Source organism: Heteronotia binoei, chromosome 9 (genome assembly GCF_032191835.1).
Source record: "Heteronotia binoei isolate CCM8104 ecotype False Entrance Well chromosome 9, APGP_CSIRO_Hbin_v1, whole genome shotgun sequence".
In the NCBI taxonomy this organism is placed as follows: domain Eukaryota; kingdom Metazoa; phylum Chordata; class Lepidosauria; order Squamata; family Gekkonidae; genus Heteronotia; species Heteronotia binoei.
Genome location: NC_083231.1, coordinates 110,659,245 through 110,685,583, shown reverse-complemented (window position 1 = coordinate 110,685,583; position 26,339 = coordinate 110,659,245). Strand labels below are relative to the sequence as shown.

The 26,339-nt window shown below is 44.3% G+C and overlaps 1 protein-coding gene across 2 annotated transcripts in view; it reads right to left on the bottom strand.

Moving 5' to 3' along the window:
* MOB1B (MOB kinase activator 1B) overlaps positions 1 to 26,339 on the bottom strand; it is a 63,603-nt gene that overhangs the window by 27,300 nt on the left and 9,964 nt on the right. For both annotated transcript variants that reach the window (XR_009555827.1, XM_060247172.1), the window contains exon 2: positions 400 to 566. Coding sequence is in view for 1 of the 2 variants with exons in the window: in XM_060247172.1 (XP_060103155.1) it covers positions 400 to 566 (167 nt within the window). In the remaining variant the exon portion in view is untranslated. The remainder of the gene's footprint in view (positions 1 to 399; positions 567 to 26,339) is intronic.

The window sequence follows — 26,339 nt, the reverse complement described above, 5'->3', positions numbered from 1 at the left end:
AGGTCCCAGGTTCAATCCCTGGCATCTCCAAAAAAAGGGTCCAGGCAAATAGGTGTGAAAAACCTCAGCTTGAGACCCTGGAGAGCCGCTGCCAGTCTGAGAAGACAATACTGACTTTGATGGACCAAAGGTCTGATTCAGTATAAGGCAGCTTCATATGTTCATATGTTCATCTTAATTCCCGGTCTGGAACATATGAGAGAAGATGGGCCCTTCAAATATACCACTCCAAAGCTACAAGCGACATCTGTCTCTTAGTGCAAGGCATGTAAAGTAGCAGCTATTTGGATATTCTTGGAACTATTTCTTGTGCTAAACATAAAGTCTCTCTACTCAACCCTTCCCGGACGTGCCAGTGTCCGAAATCACAGAGGAAAGTAAAACGTCAGGTTTACTTACTATTCACTGCGACCCATTCGTTCAGGTCTTCGCCTTCGGGCAGCATGACAGCCATTCGCAGGTTCCCGCTTCCAAGCGTGGCCTCCGCATGCTTCAGCAACTCGTATTGGTGGGAGCCTTCCGGAATATTCTTTTTTGGTTTAAAGGTTTTAGAAGAACGGCTACCGCTGCAAAGGGTGAAAAACAGAATGGTTTCAGAAAAGCCTGTGTGCTGGAAAGAGGAGTGGGGGAGGCTATTTCTTGATTCTCCTTTCCAACCACTATTTAAAGTCGAAGGGGTTAAAAAACAAACAAGCCATCATCTCCTGTAGTTAGTCTTAGTAATGTGTTGAAAATGGGGAGGGGAGGGAACAGAAGGGCTGTGTGACTAATCTGCTGCATACCTTGAGGCAAAGTGTAAACCCTTATTATTATAAACAGCACTCAGCAGATGGATTGGTGTGTGGGTGAGAAACTGCTCCTGGAATATCTACCAAAGAAATAAATCAGGAGTCTTCACAGGAAGGTTTAAATATAAAGATGGCACAGCGTACCCGACCACCACACTTGAAAATTTTGCATCCTTGTGTCGCTCTTGGAGAGGCAGTTACAAAGTGAAGATGACACAAGCTCCCTTTGACACATAGTCTTAGCAGTGCAGGAGTTTGCTGTAGGCTTCCCAGTCCCCAGGTCCCAGCAGGGGATCCCCTGGTTTTGCAGGCTCCTTCCCACCCCCACTCAGCTAGCCAGGGGGGTGGGACGTCCCACCCCAACAGCCACTATCTGCCTTTCCACTTAGGAAGGCTAGAAGAGGCTTGGAAACTGCTTGCTTTTTAGAAGATGTGTGTGCCTTTAAATCTTTAGAAACCAGGCTGAAAGGGGGCGGGGTGAGCGGCAAAACCACATGGCTGCTCCCAATGAACTGCTAGAAAGGAAGGGAAACCAGCACAACAAACGGAGGATTTGTTTTACATTCCTTTGAGAAGTCATTTGCACAGTAAAATAGAGAGTAAAGAGTAAACTAGAACCTTCGGTTTCCCTGTGTAAGTCTGAAGAGCTTGGTTGAATATACAGCAGATGGTTCCATTCAACAACTCTGCGAGTAAACTGCCTCAGTAAGATCACAAAAGTGTGAGATGGCAAACTGTTTATTTTGGCTGGCTGACTGGCTGGTTGTGTGTGAGAGTGGGGGAGGTACAGCTGCTGGGGGATAAGGAAATGATGACTTTATTCAGGGGAACTGCACTGTTGTATTTTTATTTATTTATTTTAGGGAATGTGAAAGTCTCCTGGCTCCACCCCCAAAATCCCCAGATATTTTCTGAGTTAGACTTGGCAACCCTAGTTTGCTGTGCTGTTAACCCACCCAGAATACTGATCAGTTTTAGGGGCTGTCAGGTCCTCCCTGGCCATTTGGGGGGGGGGGGGGATGGGAGAGTAGGGCTGCCTGCTCAAGGCTTGGGAATTCCTAGAGATTTGGGGGGTGGAGCCTTGGGAGAATAGGGGCCTCAGTAGAGCACAATGTCATACAGTCTACTCACAAAAGCATCCCCCCCTTTCTCCAGGGGAAGTGATCTTTCTAGTCTGGAGATGAAGTGTAAATTCTGGGGGGGGGGGGGGGGTGTCCCTAAGTCCTACCTGAAGGCTGGTGTGACGGAAAGCAATGGGTTAACCATAAACTGAAGACGCACAGGTGACCTGAGCGTGGGGGCAAAGTGCTCGGAGCTCTCAGGGAGGGAAAAGAAGTTGAGACAGAGAAGCTGCCGAGGCAGTGATTCAGTCAGTTGGTCAGTGTTGGAGCCTGGCAGAGACTGAGAGGGTCAGTTCGAGCCTGCCAGAGAGGCTGAGAGGACAGCTGATCCTGTGAAGGAGCTTGAGGCGGAGACGGGGAAGTCTTCCAGAGACTGCAAGCTCGACAAAACCAGCCAAGAGGGCTGTGTGTGTGTGAGTCAGTTAAGACCTGAACGGTCACAAACACCTAGAGACAACTCTGAAGATCTAGTGAGGTGGTTGAGGGAGTGGATGTGGGCCTGAGACACCAAGAAGGGCTGAGAGGAGAGACTCCAGTCGAGGGGTGAGACTAGACACATCAATCCCAAGAGGCCAGACCTTGGCTAGAGGTGGAGAGTGAGTTAAAGGGAAACTGTGAACTGTGTAACTGTGAGAGACTCAAGAAAAGATAAAGTGAATGTAAAGCCTGAAACAAGTGAACAACGTATTAGCCTGTGTAAATATCTCCCATATCCCCAAGTTAAGAACTTTGTGTTACAATAAATCTGTGGTTTAAGTTAAAGTTCTCAAGAGCCTATATTTTGTGGGAAGAACAAACAAAGCTGCTGTGGTCCCATCAAATAAACAAGTAAAATACCCCGAAGAGACTGAAATAAAGAGGTCCAGTGAGGCGGGCGCTGCTATAGCTGGCATCCCTAGCTTTGCCTCACAAATGTACAGATGTGTCATTCACATGCATCATCTAGCTGTACTGGGTCACATTATGGGGCAGGGGTTCCCACAATGCTGAAGATAGATGCAAAAGAGATCATAGCCACAGAATAAACCAAAGATGAGATCTCTGGAATAGAGGGGGAAATCTAGGAATGTCAACTATTAGGGAGATATGGGGAGGCAGGAGAAGAGACTGCTGTACTGAAGCTGACGCAACTAAATAAGAGGTAACTGGCCCAAGAATTGCATTAAGTGCATGCTTAAGTTCCTAGTTCTTATGTTTCAAAAACTTTCCTGGAGATCAACCTCAAACTGTACGCCTGTCTCAAGGCATCTCTACCCTTTTATCCCTCGCTCTGTATACTGGTCATTGAGCATCCCACCATTTTTTGTATCCTACTCCGATTTTTGTTTGTATCCTACTCCACATTTTTATTACGTCGTGCACATAAAACGGACTTTTGGTTCAAGATGGTGGGGTAAAAATGCAACATCAGATTTAAACTCACTAGATGATCACATAAAATTTTGAACGCGTGGAGGGACGGTGGCTCAGTGGTAGAGCATCTGCTTGGTAAGCAGAAGGTCCCAGGTTCAATCCCCGGCATCTCCAACTAAAAAGGGTCCAGGCAAATAGGTGTGAAAAACCTCAGCTTGAGACCCTGGAGAGCCAAGGGATGGTGGCTCAGTGGTAGAGCATCTGCTTGGGAAGCAGAAGGTCCCAGGTTCAATCCCTGGCATCTCCAACTAAAAAGGGTCCAGGCAAATAGGTGTGAAAAACCTCAGCTTGAGACCCTGGAGAGCCAAGGGATGGTGGCTCAGTGGGAGAGCATCTGCTTGGGAAGCAGAAGGTCACAGGTTCAGTCCCCGGCATCTCCAACTAAAAAGGCTCCAGGCAAATAGATGTGAAAAACCTCAGCTTGAGACCCTGGAGAGCCAAGGGATGGTGGCTCAGTGGTAGAGCATCTGCTTGGGAAGCAGAAGGTCCCAGGTTCAATCCCCGGCATCTCCAACTAAAAAGGGTCCAGGCAAATAGGTGTGAAAAACCTCAGCTTGAGACCCTGGAGAGCCGCTGCCAGTCTGAGTAGACAGTACTGACTTGATGGACCAAGGGTCTGATTCAGTATAAGGCAGCTTCATATGTTCATGTGTTCTAGTGACTAAACAGTTTGCAACATGAATTTCAGGACCAACCCAAGTGCTTCAGACATTCGATGAGGCAGACCATGCCCTGCTATGCTGCTCTTCCTTTAGGCACATTGTTCTCGTGCAATCACCCAACGGGAAGCTGAGGAGGACAGTTTCTCTCCTTAACAATGTGAACAAATGTCATGTGCCTTCACAGCAAACCATCACATGCCTTGACTCCCAAAAAAACCTTGTCACCATATCCTCTAACTTTTGCAATTTGGGTCTCTCTTCTAGAATTACGCTGCCCTACTTGCCCCGTGGCACAGAGTGGTAAAGTGGGGGGACATCTTGTGAGGTTTTTTTTTCTTTTTTTGGAATAAGCGAAATCCATTTTAAGACAACGTTTTACTCACTCAAAAAATGCAGCATGGATAACTCTGAGGACTGTTTTTCCAATTTGTTATAGGAAAAATTCTGAAATTCTGGAAAGCACTGGAGAAACCCAAAAACTGTCCAATATATTTTTATTTCAAAAAGTAAGATGTGCTAAAAGAGCATATGGCACACCAGAGCATATGGTACACCACACGCATGCTTAAATTCTGGGTATATTTTTAATTTTAGAAAACTGAGGTGTTTGTTATTTAAATTTCCATAAATATGCTGACTAATGCCACTTTACACAATCTAAATTATGCATTTTATGCTGTTAAAAACACAATTTTTGATAGGAAAGTATACATTGGACATGTTTACATTTTCTCCACTCTTCATTTTTTTTTATATTTTTTTGGGGGGGTTGTTTTCCCATGAAATGAAAATTTCCAGAAATTTCATCATTCTGTATGGAAATAATTGCTCAAGTGAGCTGGCTCCAAGCTTCAATGGAAGCAGCCAGAATGCAAGTTCATAACATAGCTTGATGAGGGGGTGTAACTCTGCATGCCAGATGCCTCAGGAGAAATGTGCTGGTTGGAATTTAATCCCCACACCAGACAAATGAATGAGGGTCTTTAAAAGAAAAAAATTTACCACAATTTAGCTAGACAAGGGTTTTTGACCAGTTCCGTAATTTAATCCGTCTACTAGCCAAAGTGGACATTAATTAGCTAAACATCCTACTATCCCATGGCGCAGAGTGGTAAAGCTGCAGTACTGCAGTCCGAACTCTCTGCTCGAACTCTCTGAGTTCGATCCCGGCAGAAGCTGGGTTCAGGTAGCCGGCTCAAGGTTGACTCAGCCTTCCTTCCTTCCAAGGTCGGTAAAAGGAGTCCCCAGTTTGCTGGGGGGAAAGTGTAGATGACTGGGGAAGGCAATGGCAAACCACCCTGTAAAAAGTCTGCTGTGAAAACGTCATGATGCAACGTCACCCCAGAGTTGGAAATGACTGGTGCTTGCACAGGGGACTACCTTTTTTTTTACCTTAAAGTGCAAGAAAACTATATCCACCCTGACACAGGTGGCCCAGGCTAGCCTGCTCTTGCCAGATGCTGGAAGCTAAGCACGGGAGACTACCAATGAAGTCCGGCTGCTCTGCAGAGGCAGGTAATAGCAAGCCACCTCTGTTCATCTTTTGCCTTTAAAACCCCATCGGGGTCACCAAAAGTCAGCAGTAACCTGACAGCACTTCCACCACTAAAGTATATCCTTTTCTATCAACTTAAGTCTTTTTAAGTGATGTGGTCTCAGTGGACATTAATTACTGTGAAATCAAATAGTTGGGCTGTCAACTTGCCAATGCCCATAACAATTTCCTGTAGATCTGCTCATTTCATTTCCTTTTGCAAATTTAATTTTACCCTCCTCTTTCCTTGTAATTTGGCAGCTGAAAGCATATTCTAATTGGAAAAGTGATGTTCATTTGGCATATTTTATGCCACAAAAGGCATGAAATATTGTATCAAATTTATCTGCTTTTGATTGGAAACAGATTTAAAAAACAAAACAAAAAACTTTGCTTTAATCTCAGCCAAGCTTGGTGGATATAGAAATGAGGTTCATTTTGGTCTAATGGCTAGAGCAATCATCAATTTAATTATCAAACAGCCGCTTTGTTTTGTATGTTAAGGACTTCACTGCAAACACCAAGAGATCTGTTTACTAGTGTAAGAATGCTGCAAGGCTTCAATGTGTGATCCCTCCTTCGTTCACAGCCAATGTGGCTGATGTCTGAATTTTCTTTTTAATACCAAGGATGGGTTGAATTTAGTCTTGTATAATCTAATTTTGATCCCGGCGGAAGCTGGGTTCAGGCAGCCGGCTCAAGGCTGACTCAGCCGTCCATCTTCCCGAGGTCGGTAAAATGAGTACCAAGCTTGCTGGCGGGAAAGTGTAGATGACTGGGGAAGGCAATGGAAAACCACCCAGTAAAAAGTCTGCAGTGAAAACGCTGTGAAAGCAACGTCACCCGAGTCGGAAACGACTGGTGCTTGCACAGGGGGACTACCTTTACCTTTTAAATCTAATTTTGCTTTCCTAGAAAATTTCTTGGTCTACTGGCACAATGTTTGAAATTTGCAAATTGGGACAGAATATCTGAGGGGCTCTTAATAGTTAGCACATACCACATAGGTCAGGAAGCTCACATCTTCTTAGCATATTAAAAAGCTAAATTTCAAGGCCCCAATTTAGCTCAGGGCACAAAGAAGAGGGAGGTTTACCCTTCCTTTCCTGCATTTGCTTACTATTCTCCCTCCTTTATCCACCAGTGCTACATTTAGTACATTTTCATGACTGTACCATCACATGTGCCAAGTACGAACACAAGAAACTGCCTTACTCAGACAGAGACAATTGGTTTGTCCATTTCTGTGCCACCTGACTAGCAATGGTTGTACAGGGACTTAGGCATCAAAAAAGGCTTTCTCCTAAATACGTTATCCAGGATGCAAAGGACTGAACCCCCCAGGATCCCCCACAAGTAAACCATGCACTCTGCGTGCCAGAGCTGCAATTCCTCTCCATACTTTGGACAGCAAAGCCACATAGAGGCTCTGTCGGTAGCTATAAATGTAATTATAAAATTACATTTCCTGTGTACTTGATGCTGGAAGTGTAACACTTTGTTTGGATTTGCTCTTAACAGCTGGGATTAAGCATGTGTGGGGTAGGTTTAAATGACTGTTTTATGCGCCTGTAGTTGTGCTACATTTTTGAAATCATTTGTTTGGGATGGGGAAGATGCAGGATAGAAAGGGAAATGAAATAAACAGCGGTTTTCCTAGGACACTCCTGGGCTCAGTAGCTTAAAGTCTTGAACATGAAAGTGGAAAATGTTGAGTGCCCAGCCGCCAAAAGAATAAATCCCTGTGATTTTTAAAGATAGTTTAAAAGGGTAGGCATGTTGGTCTGCAGTAAAAGAACTAGATTCAAGTCAACAGCATCTAGGAGACCAAAAAAAAAAGAAAAAATGGAGTTGTGTCAGACTTGTCAGTTTTTGAAATCCTGTGGCTTCTGAAGGGCTAGATATTAAGAGCGCTAAATCATTTTCCATTCCTGAACATGAGAAGAACGCACACCACACACTTTCTGGGTTACATGCAACCCACAATGACATGTTTCCTTCCTTCCAGAAAGCTTCTCCTCCCCTTCTGTGTAGAAAGGTTTCTGGGGTATCTGTAGCCTGGATGAAATACGGAAGTTCTTAGAAGCTTGTAATGCTTTTTGTCTTCCTGCTCCAAAGGACGCGAATTGTGGTCCCAGTGTACACCACTGTCTTGCCAAAGGATGACAAGAAGACCACGTATACAATGTCAGGGCCATCTCCAATCCTTAGAAACAACCCACCACATCTAAATGTATTGAGTTTTACAAAAGGAGAAAATTCTAAGAGATAATATGCTTGTACACAGTAAGAAAAGGACTTTGATAGTAAGAAAATCCCCTTTCCTGTTCTGCAAGGTAAGAAGATCTTCCCTCAAGGCGATTTTTATTACGAGGATGATTTCGATCTGATTTCAATTTACAGAAACAGGGTAAGGAACAATCCTTCCTAAACTGGACCATTGCAGAGTGCAAAGGGGGTAAACTGCATACCTGAACTTCATGTGGGGAAGAAAATCTCCCCCTATCAAGGCCAACTTGCCTGTATACTTTTGGTCACAGAACTAATTCTGAATAATCTGAGATACTGAAAGCAAGTCATTTATTTCTTCCAAGACTGAGAGGCTCTGCTTTAACAGAGGCAAGATCCAATAAGCCCAGTGTTATGCAGAGTTAAATGTGGCACTATCGATGTCAATGATCTTAGGTCCCTAACTAAACACGTAACTGGGCTGTATGCGCACAGACAAAAAGAGCAAACTCATAATTACATCAATTAAAACAAGTACAGAAATAGCATAGCAGATATCCAATAAAATCCTGTAGAGTCATATAAAATAATACATACTACATAAAACCAATCTAATCTGAACCCTAAAACCATAGGAACCCTACAGATGAACACTGACTTTAGCCAACAGCACCATACAATACAATAGAGCAATATTGGGGTAGGTATTTGTGGGTTTCCTGCATTGTGCAGGGGGTTGGACTAGATGACCCTGGAGGTCCCTTCCAACTCTATGATTCTATGAATATTATGAGCCAAAAGCACATGGGAATAATTCTGCTGTACAGAGTCTATGAAATGTCATCAGGTCCTATTGTGCACTGGTGTCTTGTGACAGTGTGTTCCAGAGGGAGGGTGCCACAACTGTGAAGGCCCTCCCCATCCCCAATGGAGAGGGAGGATTTTGCTGCTTTTCCAGTCAAGAAAAGAACATACAATGCGCAACTCTACCTTAACCATATGGGTGCAAACTTATAGGCACTTCACTGATCACTTGCAAACAGACCAGGATTATACGCAAAGCAATAATTTTTCATTTCATGAAGCTGATGAGCGGCAGGTTCAGAATGGACAAAAGGAAATGCTTCTTTTTCATGGATAACGATTATTTTCACGGATAATGATTCACTGCAGGAGCATGCAGTAATGGCCACAGGAATAAACAGATTTAAAAGGGAATTAGGTAGGTGGAGGGGAATCTCCACACTAATCCTTTGAATCCCAGAGCCAAGAGGCAACATCAGGGGAAGGCCTCAGCCTCTATGCCCTATCTGCTGGCCCTCCAGAGGAATCAGTTGACCACTGTGTGCGACAGGATGCTGGACTAGATGGACCACTGGTCTGACCCCCACAGAGCTCTTCTTCTGTTCTTATAAGGAACAGGACCACTGCTCTGATGCATTAGGGCTCTTATGTTTGGAAGGGACGGTGGCTCAGTGGTAGAGCATCTGCTTGGGAAGCAGAAGGTCCCAGGTTCAATCCCTGGCATCTCCACTAAAAAAGGGTCCAGGCAAATAGGCGTGAAAAACCTCAGCTTGAGACCCTGGAGAGCAGGGGAGGGACGGTGGCTCAGTGGTAGAGCATCTGCTTGGGAAGCAGAAGGTCCCAGGTTCAATCCCTGGCATCTCCACTAAAAAAGGGTCCAGGCAAATAGGCGTGAAAAACCTCAGCTTGAGACCCTGGAGAGCCGCTGCCAGTCTGAGAAGACAATACTGACTTTGATGGACCAAGGATCTGATTCAGTATAAAGCAGCTTCATATGTTCATATATGTTCATATATTCTTATTTTACTTTGAGTTGCCTCAAGTAGGTCTCTGGAGAAGTTTCCAAACAACAGAAATAATTGTGAAAAGGAGATGTGTTCTCCAAAACATGCTAGAGACTTAGGGTTTGTAGAATCTTTCGGGCTCAAGTGCCATGTTCTACTGGAGAAAGTTTTTCTTCCAGACGTTTCGTTCTCGGCTGCGGAGAACGAAACGTCTGGAAGAAAAACTTTCTCCAGTAGAACACGGCACTTGAGCCCGAAAGATTCTACAAACCCTAATGATGTTACCAGCTGTGAAAACCTGAAATCTTTGATGCTAGAGACTCACACTGGAAACCTAGGGCAAATTGCAGCTCTGCGCGTGTTCCCATTTTTGAAAGACATTTGTTGCCCTGTCATACTTGGCATATTTACAGTAACAGATTCTGGTGTCATGTCGGAGTGCCTGCGACAGTCATGACTGCAGTTTCTCCCCTTTAGCTGTTAACTTTAGCCTTGCCTGACTGTGATAGTTGCTGGTTCTTATCTGGTAGAAGCAGCTACGATAATCGTACATGGGGCGTAAGCATGGTGCCCTGTAATCTACTTAAAAATTAATGCTGTTTAAGGGTGAGAAGGGAGACAATATCTTCATGCGGGCTTAGAATTACAGATCAAGTATGCTTTACTGGCAAGCTTCTTATTGCGCTGTTAATATTCATGGGGTACTGTTTTATGCAGTATGTAATTCAAAGCAGTGCCTGGAATTAGGAGAGCTTCTTGTAAGTTATTCACTCCTACTACAGTTAAGTCACACTTGTATGCGTCTATGAATGGGCTCTAGTCACCTGCACACATAAATACATAATTTGAATGGGAAGTCCACTGTGGACATTTTGCTCAGATGCACAATCTTCCATAAAGAATTGAGTTTTGGGGAACTTTTCTGCATGACTGAAACGGAAGTTGGTTGTGCACCAGCTGAAGTCTGTGGCATCCTGAAACTGAATTGGATCCAGTAACCTGCTTGGATCACAGATTTTCACTGATTTCTCATCCCCTAATATTATTTTCTGCCCCTCAAAAAGTTGATTCCCACAAGTTAGTATAACACTCAGAACAATGGAATCCCCAGGACATAGCAGGGATACTGGTTTCTTATCCCACGACACATGCTAACCTTATTCAACACTTACATCTGTAATTTTACCAACCCCCAAGAAGGACCATATGTCCTCTTTATCTTTTTTTACTGTTTGGAAAAATAGATTAGAATAGTACATTGTAATGGAATGGAATGGAATGGAATGGAATAGCTGAATGTAATGTCATTTGGAATGGGAGATTGGAATGTATTTCTCTCATCTGGGGCAATACTCTATATAGAGAAGAAGGAGAATAAGAGGAGGAGGAGGCGGCCGTAGATGTATACCCTGCCCTCATCTCTGAATCAGTTTTAGAGCGGCTTGCAATCTCCTTTATCTCCTTCCCCCACAACAGACACCCGGTAAGGTAGGTGGGGCTGAGAGAACTCTCACAGAAGCTGCCCTTTCAAGGACAACTCTGTGAGAGCTATGGCTAACCCAAGGCCATTCCAGCAGCTGCATGTGAATGAGTGGGGAATCAAACCTGGTTCTCCCAGATAAGAGTCTGCGCATTTAACCACTACACCAAACTGGCTCTCAGTGAGGGCTTGTTATTAAAGGGGGCTGACCTACCATGTCTGTGGATGTCTCTGGGAGTGAGACAGAGAATCTGGGGAGTGAAATGGTTGTGGGTCTCTGTATATTTTAAAAGAGACAAGATGGGAGGGGAGCATGATGTTCTACATGTGACCCATAATCTGAGAGAGAGAGGTTTAAGAGCGTGGCAGACCTGCTGTGTGAGTGGAACAGAAATCAAGAGAAAGAAGCCTTCTTGCCCTCAGTAATGTTTACACTGACCTGTTTTCTAAACCAACATTTCCTAGCCTGTGGTTTCCAACCCAAAAAGTGGGTTGCAAAGTTTGTGAAAGTGGTTTCCAGGCTTTTGCAGTTTTAATGATTTGTCCATATGTTTTTCAAGTGGGTCACCATTCCAAATAAATTCGGACTTGTGGGTTGAGAACCTGAAAGGGTTTCATCTCAGTTAGTCTATAGTTCCTATCTGTAGAAATATTCAATCTCCTTTACCTTCCTCCCCCACAACGGATGCCCTGTGAGGTGGGTGGGGCTGAGAGGGCTCTCCCAGCAGCTGCCCTTTCAAGGACAACCTCTGCCAGAGCTCTGGCTGACCCAAGGCCATTCCAGCAGCTGCAGGTGGAGGAGTGGGGAATCAAACCCGGTTCTCCCAGATAAGAGTCCGCACACTTAACCACTACACCAAACTGGCTGTCCATTTAGCACAGCATACTTCCATATGGGTAGCACATGTCTTATCATTTTACCATATCAGAGATCATGCCATTGGCAAAGTTACTGATGTGCTGGTATCATTTTTGAGACAGCAGGAAATGCTTATATGAAGTCAGATGACTAACCCATCTAGCAACAGCTCAAGCAAAGGAATTTTCTTACACCCAGAGTTCATTTGACTGAAGACGGTGGAGAATGAACTTTGCGGATGTAAAAGTGCCCTGAAGTTCTCAATTGGGGTAGAATGGTGCGGCGTTATAAATTTATGTACTCTATTCCCTGTTGAGATGAATGAAGAACACACATAAGCAGTTTTCCAATTAGGACACCAAGCGGAAACTAAAAGAAAAGTCACTTGTCATAGTCACTGGTCTCTGTTTAGCCATTAGACGACACCTGCCACAGGAAGACGTAGGCCAAAATTTCTTTACAGGTATAACTCCTTGTAGCCTTTAATTACATATAGTAATTTGGCCATGATGTAACTGCAGGCCAAAGATTAAAAAATGCACAGTGACACCAGATCCGCTCCTCATTTGCTATTCTCGCTCTGAATGCAACCAAACAAGACGCTTGGCTTTATGCTCTTTTTCGTCTTAGCAGCCCTTCAGTTTCACTTCCTTCAGGTTTACATCAAAAAGCCCCTTTGAACGTAGCATGCCGAAGGACAGCAGTCCACAGTGACCATGCCTGACCACAGATACACAAAACTCCTCCAGACAGCTGCATTCTGAACCAGAGCCTCTGTTTAAAAGAACATTATGAGTGTGTGTGTGTGTGTCTGTATGTCTGTCTCTGTGTTCTTTTTGCCATCTTCTGGGCATGAAGCAGGGGTCACTAGAAGTGTGTGGGGGGGTAGGGTTGCCAAGTCCAATTCAAGAAATATCTGGGGACTTTGGGGGTGGAGCCAGGAGACTTTGGGGGTGGAGCCAGGAGCAAGGCTGTGACAAGCATCATTGAACTCCAAAGGGAGTTCTGGCCCTCACATTGAAAGGGACCACACACCTTTTAAATGCCTTCCTTCCATAGGAAATAATGAAGGATGGGGCACCTTCTTTTGGGGCTCATAGAATTGGACCCCCTGGTCCAATCTTTTTGAAACTTGGGGGTTATTTTGGGGGGAGGCATTGGATGCTATGCTGAAAATTTGGTGCCTCTACCTCATAAAACAGCCCCCCCTCCAGAGCCCCAGATCCTCGCGGATCAATTCTCCATTATTTTCTATGGGAATAAGTCACCATAGAGTTCCCAGCAGACATTTCCCACCTCTCTCCCCGCTTTCTGATGACCCTGAAGCGGGGGGAGGGCCTCCAAACCGGGGGATCTTCTGCCCCCACCTGGGGATTGGCAACCCTAGTGTGGGGAGAGGTAGTTGTGAATTTCCTGCATTGTGAAGGAGATTGGATTCCATGACACTGGAAGTCCCCTCCAACTCTATGATTCTGCATCTAAAGCTTAACTCACAGTGAATCTCAAGACTTGTGCCACCTCTTGTACCTGGCTGCAGACTTTTAAAACTGCTGTTAAATTATAAAGCCAGAGAATGCTTACATAGCAATCAACTATTGCATGCTAGGACAGGCTTCCCTACAAACTTTTCGCCACATCTTGCGGCTGTGTCAGCATATACCGTTGGTTTAAGATCCGTCATTTTGTACACCCCTGTCCCAAAACTCCACTGGAAGACATTCTGTTCTCAAGTCACCACCATATATTACGCTTCTAAAGAAATTGGGTAAGCACATGGAAAATACTCAGAAAGGCATGTATAATTGTGCAGAAAGACATCCACCCCAATTAAGAACATAAAACTAGCTGAACGGAAAAAATCTGCTTGTTCCACTACTGTGTGAGCCACACAAAATGGACAATGGCAACAAGGGAAAAGCAAACAGGGGCACAGACATATATCAAATTATACAGGGCCTGTTAGGCTCTCTCACTGTTGAAAATTAATAGGGATCACCTCCCTCTAAGAAGTCATGAAACGGGGACAGTCAACACAGAATAGGAGGGGAATGAACACTATAATCAAATGAGGTCTTTAACCTTCCAATCAAGCATGATTCAAAGGGCATAAGAAGTTATTTAGCGATCTTGTCCTGCAATCTGAGGACATCATGTTCACCCTTGACTTGATTTATAATCAGCAAGAATAAAAAGAATCTGCACATTTTCAGAACAGGAGGACGCACCCCCGATTACAATAATGTGTAATAAATCATGTGAATAAGTACTTGAAAGTACACTGAACTGGGACCACTTCTTCTTTGCCAGTGCAGGACAATCCCTTTTGGCTTGATGGAATAAACCACGGATGAGCAAGGGTTGAACATCAATATAGTAGGGCACGCCATTCCAAGCATCCAGCACATATATCTTCAAACCACAAGTGAAACTCATTCAAGCAACCATGACTAGAATGTTAGCCTCTAAGTTCTGGCGTGCATTTTTCTTCAAAATGGCTACCAAACAAGACACAGGCAACCTCCAGCGGTCTGATCGGTTCCACAAATACGGTGATGAGTTGCACAATAGAGGTGCAGCAACAGCGATCAGTTGCATAACAGAAATAGAGTTTATGATGCTCTGAGGATCTACAGTTCAGCACTCAGAGGCAGTGTTCCCTCTAAGCTGAGTTAGCGTGAGCTAGCTCACAGATTTTTAGCCTCCAGCTCACATATTTTTGTCTTCGCTCAGGAAGGACGACCCCAGAGCACAATAATTTATGCAATTGCTCACAACTTTAATGCCAGTAGTTCACAACTTTAATGCCAGGAGCTCACAAAGTAGAATTTTTGCCCACAAAACTGCAGCTCAGAGGGAACATTGCTCAGAGGTACGGTTCATCTAGACCAGGGGTCCCCAACCTCCCAGCCATGGACCGGTACTGGTCTGTGGCCTGTTAGCAACTGGGCTGTGAGTTATATAATTATTTCATTATAGATTACAATGTAATAATAGAAATAAAGTGCAAAATTGTATCATCCCGAAACCATCCCACCCCGCCCCTGGTCCGTAGAAAAATTGTCTTCCATGAAACCGGTTTCTGGTGCCAAAAAGGTTGGGGACCACTGATCTAGACTGCATGCTACCAAAGTCTGCAGCAGTCACATAATGTCAATAGTTACCTGCTGGACAGACTGTAATCACACTGTTCGTTCTTTAACAGCTGATTCTGCTGTAGAAAGGGTTATAGGTGCAAATAAGACTCTTTTAAAAGTTAGGAATGCCTTTTGGCTCGTCATGCAAACTACACTAAGCTCATTTCGTTCTCTAACGCTACAGCCGACTGAAATAGTTTTCAGGATGCAGGTACTTCCTACCACTGCGGGCTGTTCTATTTACCCACCGTTGCTAACAGCAACACCAAACATGGTTCTAGACATTTTTATTCAAGAATGTATTACTTACACCACGCAATGCAATCAGCTTACCTCACCATAAAGGTCAAGCTTAAAGCTCAATTATCAGCATGCATAATTACCTAGGTAGTATTTCTAGTTGCCGCCTACTGTGGATTTGCTTGCCTAATGTAATACCACATTCATAAAGGCAACTAGATTCCTGATTTGAGCTTTAAAGGATTTTCAGCCTTCTTACACTTGCCTTAGCGTGCTAAATCCAATAGGTGTGTGTTTGTTTGTTTGTGTGTGTGTGTGTGTGTGTGTGTGTGAAAAAAAATCTGTTTGCAACTGGGACGTGTTATTTTAAGAGTTTAAAAGAAGCCAGCCTGAAAAACTTAAAGGAAATTACCAATTTGTTTCCGATCATATTGAAATGCTGCTATACCAAATGCATCTTTGGGTCACTTCCTGTGGATGCCACTTGGACCTTCTTCGCATAAACGGCTGCAGGAAATGCATCTTCCTTCCTATACACTCCCCCTCCCAGAGGCATATTTTAAAAGCCATACTTCCTTTTTTGGCAGATTGCCCAAACCAAAGGGCTCAGGAGAGAATGCACCAGCCTGGTCAGAAACCTTTGGGTACTTGTATATATTTAGCAATCGCTGCATTCCAGTTTCAACCTATTCACTTCTCTGATAAAAAAACAAAGCTCAAGACAGCTTTGTGATATACGTTCAGAGAGCAATTACAAAAATGCTACAAGTTGCAATTGTTGTTGTTGTTGGGTTTTTTTTTGGGGGGGGGGTGTTTTTAAATCAATTTTTACACTCATGCTTTCAACTCATCCTTTAAAACAGCCAAGAAGGAATCATAAGGCAAAATACTAAATTTTAAGGCTCTCTCGTGATTTAAAATTGTTTCAAGCCTTTAGTATGTTGAACCACAGCCTTCAATATACTGTGCCATGACAAGAAAGCAGAAGTCAAAATGCAGTTGTTTTAAATATGCGACACAGCATATACGATCTCCAAATGCACAGGCTGCTTAAGCATCATTAAAAAAGGTTCAAACACCAGACATTTCCGACTCTGGAGTGACGTCGCATCATGACGTTTTCATGGCAGACTTTTTTACAGGGTGGTTTGCCATTGCCTTCCTCAGTCATCTACCCTTTCCCCCCAGCAAGCTGGGTGCTCCTTTTACCGACCTCGGAAGGATGGAAGGCTGAGTCAAACCTTGAGCTGGCTACCTGAACCTAGCTTCCGCCGGGATCGAACTCAGGTCGTGAGCAGAGAGTTTGGACTGCAGTACTGCAGCTTTGCCACTCTGTGCCACGGGGCTGCTATCACTAACAAACTACAATTTAAATCCAGGTAGGCAGCCATATAACAGATTTTGAGTCCACTGGCACCTTTAAGACCCACAAAAGTTTATTCAAGGCATGAGCTTTCATGCGCCAGCACACATCTTCAGATACATAGAAGTGGAAGTTAATGTTTCACATATATATAGGCAGATGCCTCTACATAGGTGAACAGCAAATTAGCATTCATTATCTTCATTAAATTGTAAGCTAATCTGCTGTTCACCAATGTAGAGGTATCTGCCTATATACTATAATTGAAACTTTAACATCGACTGCGGGCTGACATGATAGAGGTTTACAAGATAATGCATGGGATGGAGAAAGTAGAGAAAGAAGTACTTTTCTCCCTTTCTCACAATACAAGAACTCGTGGGCATTCAATGAAATTGCTGAGCAGTCGGGTTAAAACAGATAAAAGGAAGTACTTCTTCACCCAAAGGGTGATTAACATGTAGAATTCACTGCCACAGGAGGTGGTGGCGGCTACAAGCATAGACAGCTTCAAGAGGGGGTTAGATAAAAATATGGAGCAGAAGTCCATGTATATATAATTTTTTTTGGCCATTGTGTGACACAGAGTGTTGGACTGGATGGGCCATTGGCCTGATCCAACACGGCTTCTCTTATGTTCTTATGTGTATCTGAAGAAGTGTGCTTGCACATGAAAGCTCATACCCTGAATAAGCCACAACTTGTTCATGACCTGAGCAAGCCTGAAACTCTCAGGTTTGCATGCTGTACCCACACTCCACCCCAAACTGAGATTAAAGACTTCCTAAGTCAGAAAGTGATCAAAGTCACCAGAATTTGTTATGACGTCCAAATCTGGGAGCATTAACAAACTGAGGTTTGTTTGGGTTTTTTCCCCAGAAACTAGGATTCTAAACCACAACACAAGAAGTCAAACTGGGAGAAAAAAACATTAAAATCAGCCGAATTCTACAAGGTGGGACACAGAGTTTCATTCTCCTCACCTGTCTGTATGCCCCATTTATATTTAAAACCGACCTCCCAAACTGAGGATTTTAAGAAAGCAGGAAAAATCAGGTTGCGTGCTAATATTGACTCAGCCCCATTTACCCCCTTGGGCAAGCAAGATTCTTCATTACTTAACTAAGAAGGATGCTTTCTTCTGCTTGCCTGAAATTTGGCAAGGAAGAATCTTTGAGTGAAGGATACACTTTCTGAAATATGTATCTTGACTGGCTGGGAAGAAGAGATTACGGCCCCTAAAAACCATGGAATCTAAAAACGAACACAATTAAGAATCTGAACGGGTTTAATAGCCATGAGATACAGAACTGCAACTGAACGGAATAAAAATTTCTGTGTACACCCCTATAAAATGTAAATTACTTTCATATATCTTCAAGCTCAGAGAGTCACGACCAACCCCAACAATTGTTGTGTACAAATCTACACAATCCTTAAGATGCTAGTCACGCTTTATCTTTCCAAAGAAAACACCTTTAAGTCCGACAAATGCTACCATTTTAAGCATGTTTTATTTTAAGGATTAAAAAAAAATCTTTAGCTGTGTTTGTCTGTGTCCTTTAAAAAGCTTATATCTCTGCTACCTAATCCATTTCTGTCAGATCCGGCCCTCATAACAAATGAGTTTGACACCCCTGCTCTATATGACTATCTTCTTTAATGATTTATTTGCATAAGCCAAGAGAGAAATTTGCCAGACGTTACTATTGGGTTCAGTCTGCAGGGAATAAAAACAGATAAATGAAATTAAATTGTGCATCTATATATATATATATATCGGAGGCTATGAATAAATGGTGGCAGCAGGTGAATGGAACAACATTTGATTTCCAATATCAATAACTCTGGGTCAGTGAGGGCTTGTTATTAAAGGGGGCTGGCCTACTCTGTCTGTGGATGTCTCTGGGAGTGAGCGAGAGGACAAGGGGTGAATGACTGTGAATGTCTCTGGGAGTGAGAGAAAGAACAAGGGTGTGAAACGGTTTTGGCTCTCTGTATATTTTAAAAGAGACAAGAAGGGTGGGCAGCGTGATGTCCTACACGCAGCCCACAACCTGAGAGAGAGACCTGCTGTGTGAGTGGAACAGAAATCAAGATAAAGGAGTCTTCTTGCCATTAGTAATGCTTATACTGACCAGTTTTCTAAACCAATATTTCCTAGCCTGTGGTTCCCAACCCAAAAGTGGGATGCAAAGTTTGTGAAAGTGGTTTCCAGGCTCTTGTGGTTTTATTTATTTGTCCATATGGGTTTTTTTTTTAAAAATGGGTCACCATTCCAAACAAATTTGGACTAGTGGGTCACCATAACAAAAGGCCAGGAACCACCCCTCTAAGCAGCGAGACATGGTATTAGAACCATCAACGAATTTCTCAAAGGAACCTCCATGCTACAATTCATGGGAAAATGGGCCACGTATTTATAAGCCACTGCCATCCAAATCAGGGTGAATCTTATTGAAGGAAACTGTATTAATTTTTCAGCCACCAGCTGGGAGCTTCATCTCTTTACTTCCCTGCTTGCTATCCTCCTCCATAAAAGGACAATTTTCTGAACAGCTGCAAACACATTTTTATAACAGTCTTGCTTCGCTTCCATTGTTCTCACTGCGCTGTGCAACATATGCTAATGAAATTCTAGCCGGTTTCATTCTCCTTTTGCAGAAAGCAGAGGCACACAGAAAACGTTTAACTGATATGTTCATTGGTAACTCCAAGGGGTTTACCACGTGTTCATAGGCCTCAAGTTCCCTAAAGCAATATTTGGCCCTTCAGCTTCAAAGGGTTAAAAAAAGCGTTCAAAATATTGGAGTATTCCAGAGCAATATAAAACCAATCAATAAAAAGATTGGAGAAAACAGTAGCAGCTGGAATTATGCAAAGCCTACCTATTTTTTTTTCCAAACTTGTATTTAAGAGCAGCAACAGGGGGTGAAGCAAGAAGAAAGATGGACAATAAGCCAATGGGACAGATTAATTACCTGAATTCTATATTACAAGTCTGTAGCATAATTACCAGTTGACTTGAGAGCCTCTTTATTAAGAACAGCTAGATTTGAGACCAGTAGCACCTTAAAGGGAAAGGTTGTCCCCTGTGCAAGAACTTCCTGACCATTAAAACGATTCCTCAGTGGAACAGGCTTCCTCAGGAGGTGGTGGGCTCTCCTTCCTTGGGAGGTTTTTAAACAGAGGCTAGATGGCCATCTGACAGTGATGAAGATCCTGTGAATTTGGGGTAGGTATTTGTGGGTTTCCTGCATTGTGCAGGCGGGGTTGGACTAGATAACCCTGGAGGTCCCTTCCAACTCTATGATTCTAAACACCAGTCGTTTCTGAATGGGGTGACGTTGCATCACGACGTTTTCACAGCAGACTTTTTACAGGGTGGCTTGCCATTGCCTTCCCCAGTCATCTACACTTTCCCCTCAGCAAGCTGGGGACTCCTTTTACTGACCTCAGAAGGATGGAAGGCTGAGTCAACCTTGAGCCGGCTACTTGAACCCAGTTTCCACCGGGATCAAACCCAGGTCATGAGCTGAGAGCTCAGACTGCAGTACTGCAGCTTTTTGCACTCTGCGCCACAGGGCTCCTTTGAATCCAGTAGCACCTTAGAGACCAACAATATCCACCAGAATAACCTTTTGAGAGTCAAAGCTCTCTTTGCCAGTTTGGTGTAGTGGTTAATTGTGCAGACTCTTATCTGGGAGAACTGGGTTTGATTCCCCACTCCTCCACTTTCACCTGCTGGAATGGCCTTGGGTTAGCCATAGCTCTGGCAGAGGTTGTCCTTGAAAGGGCAGCTGCTGTGAGAGCCGTCTCCAGCCCCACCCACCTCACAGGGTGTCTGTTGTGAGGGGAGAAGATAAAGGAGATTGTAAGCCGCTCTGAGTTTCTGATTCAGAGAGAAGGGCGGGGTATAAATCTGCAGTCTTCTTCTTCTTCTTTATCAGACACACAGAGAGAGACTGTTGCTCTTGAAAAAAGACGCCGACTGCAGATTTATACCCCGACCTTCTCTCTGATTAAATAGATCAGAGACTCAGAGTAGCATACAATCTCCTATATCTTCTCCCCTCACAACAGACACCCTGTGAGGTGGTGGGGCTGAGAGGGCTCTCCCAGCAGCTGTCCTTTCAAGGACAACCTCTGCCAGAGCTATGGCTGATTCAAGGCCATTCCAGCAGGTGCAAGTGGAGGAGTGGGGAATCAAACCTGGTTCTCCCAGATAAGAGTCCACAAACTTAACCACTACACCAAAGTGGTGGAACCAAAAAATCTCGTTGGTCCCTCGGGTGATAGTGGATTGAAATCTTGCTCTTCTACTACAGATCAACACAGCTACCCTCTGAAACTGTTTATCAGGAAAGCAGTTTCAAAGCAACGGAGGACTGCAGGCTGGTTAATTTGTAGATTGAGAATCTCAGAGTTGGAAGGGACCTCCAGGGTCATCTTGTCCAATCCCCTGCACAGTGCAGGAACTTCATAAATACCCCCCCCAACCCACACATTTCCAGGTCCCCCTTCTCTATGCCCAGAAGACAGCAAAAACCTCCAGAATCCATGGCCAAACTGGCTTGGAGAAAAAATGCTGACCGACCCCAAAGTGGCAATCAGCATTTCCCAGGCGTGTAAGAAGGACCACGAGAACTTAGCACTGATGCAACCCTTCCTGCCCCCTCCCTCTCATGATCTCCCTAATTCACAGAATCAACATGGCTGTCAGATGGGCATCTAGCCTCTGTAACCTCCAAGGAAGGAGAGTCCAACCTCCCCTCCCCACTCCGAAGCCTGTTTTAGTGAGGAACTGCTCTGTCAGGAAATTCTTCCTAATGTTTAGCCAGAAACTCCTTTTATTTTAAGTCTATAAGCATCACTAGCAACTTGAGCCTTTATACTCGGTATTACTATAAAGGTGGCTTTACAGAGACCCCATCCAATCTATTGCTTTTGCTAAACAACAATTGTTCTCCAGTGTATGTAACATGAGACAACTACGACAGATCACCCGCCCCCAAAATCAAATTCAGCGAAGCATCCACCACTGGCCTGCCATCTTCCCTGCAAGCTTCCATGATAGAAACCACCATCCCTCAGTGCTGTTCCTAGCCTTTAGTAACTAGAGATTAATTGTCTCAAAATACCCAAGTTCCTTCTTAGGCATCACAGGTAAAACCCCATCAATATAACAGACTCATCAGTATAATCCTCTTCTAAAGCCATCTAAGCTAACAGCGGTTAACAAATGCTGCAGCGCTGAATTCCGTTGTTCATCAGTTGCAGAAGACGACTGCAGATTTATACCCTGCCCTTCTCTCTGAATCAGACACTCAGAGCGGCTTACAATCTCCTTTATCTTTTCCCCCCACAACTGACACCCTGTGAGGTGAGTAAGGCTGAGAGAGCTCACACAGCAGCTGCCCTTTCGAGGACAACTCCTGTGATAGCTAAGGCTAACCCAAGTCCATTCCAGCAGCTGCAAGTGGAGGGGCAACACCAAGTTTGTCAGTTGACCATTTAATACAATACAGGTGACTGTGGACCTTAAACTCTGCTCTTGTACTGTTACACTGCTATTAACGCTAACCAGAGAATCTATTTAACCAGAAGAGGAAGCTACCATTTACAGCTGGGTTCAGGTACTGACTGTTTAAATGGGAACTCTGGTTACTACAGACTGTAGTTAAGAACAGGAAATTAATCCTCCATTGTGCAGAGTGGTAAAGCAGCAGTACTGCAGTACTGTGATCTGAACTCTGCTCACGACCCGAGTTCAATCCCAGCGAAAGCTGGTTCAGGTAGCCAGCCAAGGTCGACTCAGCCTTCCATCCTTCCGAGGTCAGTCAAATGAGTACCCAGCTTGCTGGGGGGAAAGTGTAGATGACTGGGGAAGACAATAGCAAACCACCCCATAAAAAGTCTGCCGTGAAAACGTTGTGAAAGCAACGTCACCCCAGAGTCGGAAACAACTGGTGCTTGCACAGGGGACCTTTCCTTTCCCAAAACACAACAAAAGACGTGTGTATACCTGGCTTCTAACCCCTTCGTTCCATAAGTCCATTATGTGACTCAGGAACAAAATATGGAAACCATTTGAAAGAGCAGCAAGAAAAATCAACTATAGAGAAGTTCAAGAACTGAGGGGGAGGGGCTCTATTTAAGTTTTAATGTTATGTTAGTCTCTATGATTTCTGACAGCTTTTCAAAAAGAGGAACACACAAAGTGAATCTGCCAGCCTGAGGCAAACCTTTTAAAAAAACTAAAGCTTCACTGAACACAGGAATAGAATGTTAAAACAGAAAAGATGTTAAGAGTTCAAACAGAATCGAGCGTGACTTTATTTGCGCACAGGGAACTATTGAAAACAGACCATTTCTCAAAGCTGCCGTGCAGACATGATAAACCGAAACCTTTTGACTATAACAAACAAAAAAAAATGATTTCTACGGGAGATATACCAGCCCAGGATGTTTAGTGCAACTTTTGCAAAACGCACATTTGCAAAGCTCAGTCTTACTCCATATCAAAGCCTTTAGGCCATATAGCAGGGGGAGGGGAAAAGGCACTTTTCCAGACAGGAACAGTGTTATGTCTGTTTCCTCACAAACACTAAGCAGCAATCCAAACCGACGCTCACAATCGCCTGAGAGGGAAAAAAGGAAGCGTTTCCACCAACGAAAGTATTAATTTAAGTAACAGAAGGTTTAACTTCCCCCCCCCATTTATACAATGGTTTTACTGCACAAATGCTTCACTGTCTGTGTTTGTGTATGTGTGAGAGAGAGAAGTGCCATCAGGTCACAGCTGACGTACAGAGACCCCAGCAAGAGGCAAACTTGGCAAGCAAGAAACAGAAGTGGTTTGCCCTTGCCTTCCTCTGCAGAGTCTTCCTTGGTGGGCTCCCTTCCCAGCACTCACCCTGCCTAGCTTCTGAGATCTGACGAGACCTGGCTGTATTTATTAGTTTACTTATTTTTGTTAATTCGCACTCTGTCCTTTCCCGCAAGCAGGCTCAGGGCAGATCACAAGAAGCGTTAAAACAATTAAAAACTACAAGCTAAAACCATAAAATACAATAAAACAAACAACACATATATCAAAGGCGGCCGTTCCCATTGGGGGGCATTCTATATATCAGTGCAGCAGTAGGCCCAGAGGTGAAATAATAAATTAAGATAAGATAATATAGCATCATGGCTGGCAAGGGAGGCCAAGTAGACGGAACTAAGGATGTCTGCTGCCTCAACCGAAGGCCCCGCGGAACAGCTCCGTCTTTCAGGCTCGACGAAATGGCATCAAATCAGGTAGGGCCCAGATCTCCACAGGGAGCTGATTCCACCATGTCGCTTTCCCTCCGGATCCTTCTTATCACAGGAACAGATTATGAATCTCAATTTGTAACTGGATCAGAGGAGGGAAATGAATTTGCAAAGCCTACTTGACGCTAAAAAGCCAGGATTTGGACACTGTTGTAGCCTCCTGTTGCAGAAAAGGTAGCCTCCTGTTGCAAAATTTTAAAATGCATCCAGTTTGCGTGGGACTTCAGATCCAACAACAAAAGATTGAGGCAGAAAATCCAGAAAGAAATCTAAGTTGTCTTTGCTTGTATCATCAAGCTCAGGAGAAGCCTTTAGCATTACTTTTAGGCACGGCTTTCACAAATATGAGTAACTCGCCATTCATCCCCCCCCCCCAAAAAAAAAATGAGCAAGGCCTCCTCTGTAACCCTGTCATCGCAGCTTGGGGCTGTTTGCAAAAGATAAGCCACCATCTGAATTTGCAAGCATCTTTTTTTGCCTGTACAAAAGCCTTCTATTGAAAAGACAAGGAGGAAAATTAATGACTAGATGCATCGCTTCCAAAGTTGATGAAACAGAAATGTTGGCTGGGCGTGTGTGCTGTTGGTGCTGGAGTGTCACAGGACCGTTCTGGAAACCAGGAGAACCATAAGTCTAGCTGGGAGAACACAGTAAGTTCCTCGTGCGGCTAATTATTTCAACATTGTTTAGAGGGAAGTACTGCCACATGTTTAGAGGGAAGCAACAAACATGAATTTGAGCAGACTTCGGAGGATGGTGGAAGACAGGAGGGCCTGGAGTGGCTTTGTCCATGGGGTCGCAGAGTCACACTCGACTGTGCAACTGAACAACAACAACTGCCACAAAGAGTTTAGGGGAAAAAATCTCCTAGCAGCAGTCTAGACCTCTTTTTGCTCAAGGTTAATGATTCCCTGAAATCCAAGGCCAGTTTGACAAGGCCATTTTTTTAATCTGTTATTCTGATACAATGAAAGGACAAAAGAAAAAGGGTATTCAGTGCAGAACAGAGGCGTCCTGTAGGCATCCATCTTCCCTTCTCAGGGATGGTGTTCCAGACAGATAAAATCAGAAGGGGGGGGGGGAAGCATGTTTACCATTACTGAGGAAAGGTGGTGGCTGTTCTGACTACAAAAATCACGCAGCTGCTGAACAGCCGACCCGGGCAGGAGCAATTTCATGTACAAAGCAGAATTTATTCCGAGCAGCAACAAACACAAGAGCTCAGTTTTTTTAATTACACAGGGAAAGGCCCAATGCTCAGGCCTGGCTTACATAGCTGCATTTACTCGAAAGGAAGACAGCCGTGAACGTAAGACGACCCCCTCCCCAAAGTTACAAGAAAGGTAAAGTACCCCTGTAGCAACCCCGTGGCGCAGAGTGGTAAAGCTGCGGTACTGCAGTCCTAAGCTCTGCTCACGACCTGAGCTCGATCCCGGCAGAAGCTGGGTTCAGGTAGCCAGCTCGAGGTTGACTCAGCTTTCCATCCTTCCGAGGTCGGTAAAAGGAGTACCCAAGCTTGCTGGGAGAAAAGTGTAGATGACTGGGGAAGGCAATGCAAAGCACCTCATAAAAAAAGTCTGCTGTGAAAACATCGTGATGCGACGTCACCCCAGAGTCGGAAACGACTGGTGCTTGCACAGGGGGACTACCTTTACATTTTTAAAGTACCCCTGTGCAAGCACTGAGTCGTTACTGACCCATGGGGTGATGTCACATCACGACATTTTCTTGGTAGATTTTTTACAGGGCGGTTTCCCATTGCCTTCCCCAGTCATCTATACTTTACTCCCAGCAAGCTGGGTACTCATTTTACCGACCCTGGAAGGATGAAAGAAGGATGGAAGGCTGAGTCAACCCTGAGCCAGCTACCTGAACCCAGCTTCTGCCGGGATTGAACTCAGATTGTGAACAGAGCTTGGGCTGCAGTACTGTAGCTTTACCACTATGCCCGAGGGGCTACCCCCAAAGTTATATATACACACACACAAAATGTATTACTGTATGTAACTGCAATTTGTGCGCAAGTGTAAGACACCCGTCTTCTTTGGGATGTCACATACCACTGGGGAGGGAGCCACAGCTCAGCAGAAGAACATGTTTGGCATGCAGAATGTCCCAGGTGCAATTCCTTAGCACCTCCAGGTAAAAGGTTTAGGCAGCAGCCGATGATGGGAAAGACCTCTGATGAAGACCCTGAAAAAGCCACTTGCCAGCCAGTCTGAGTAGACAATATCATCCTTGATAGACCAATGGTTTCACTCCGTATAAGACCACTTCATATGTACCTAGAAAACAATTCCTAGCCTTGCATTTGAGTGAATACACTGTTACCTTCCACACACATACCATTTTCGCACACAGCTTACCACACGGTCACGTGTAAGCCGCCCT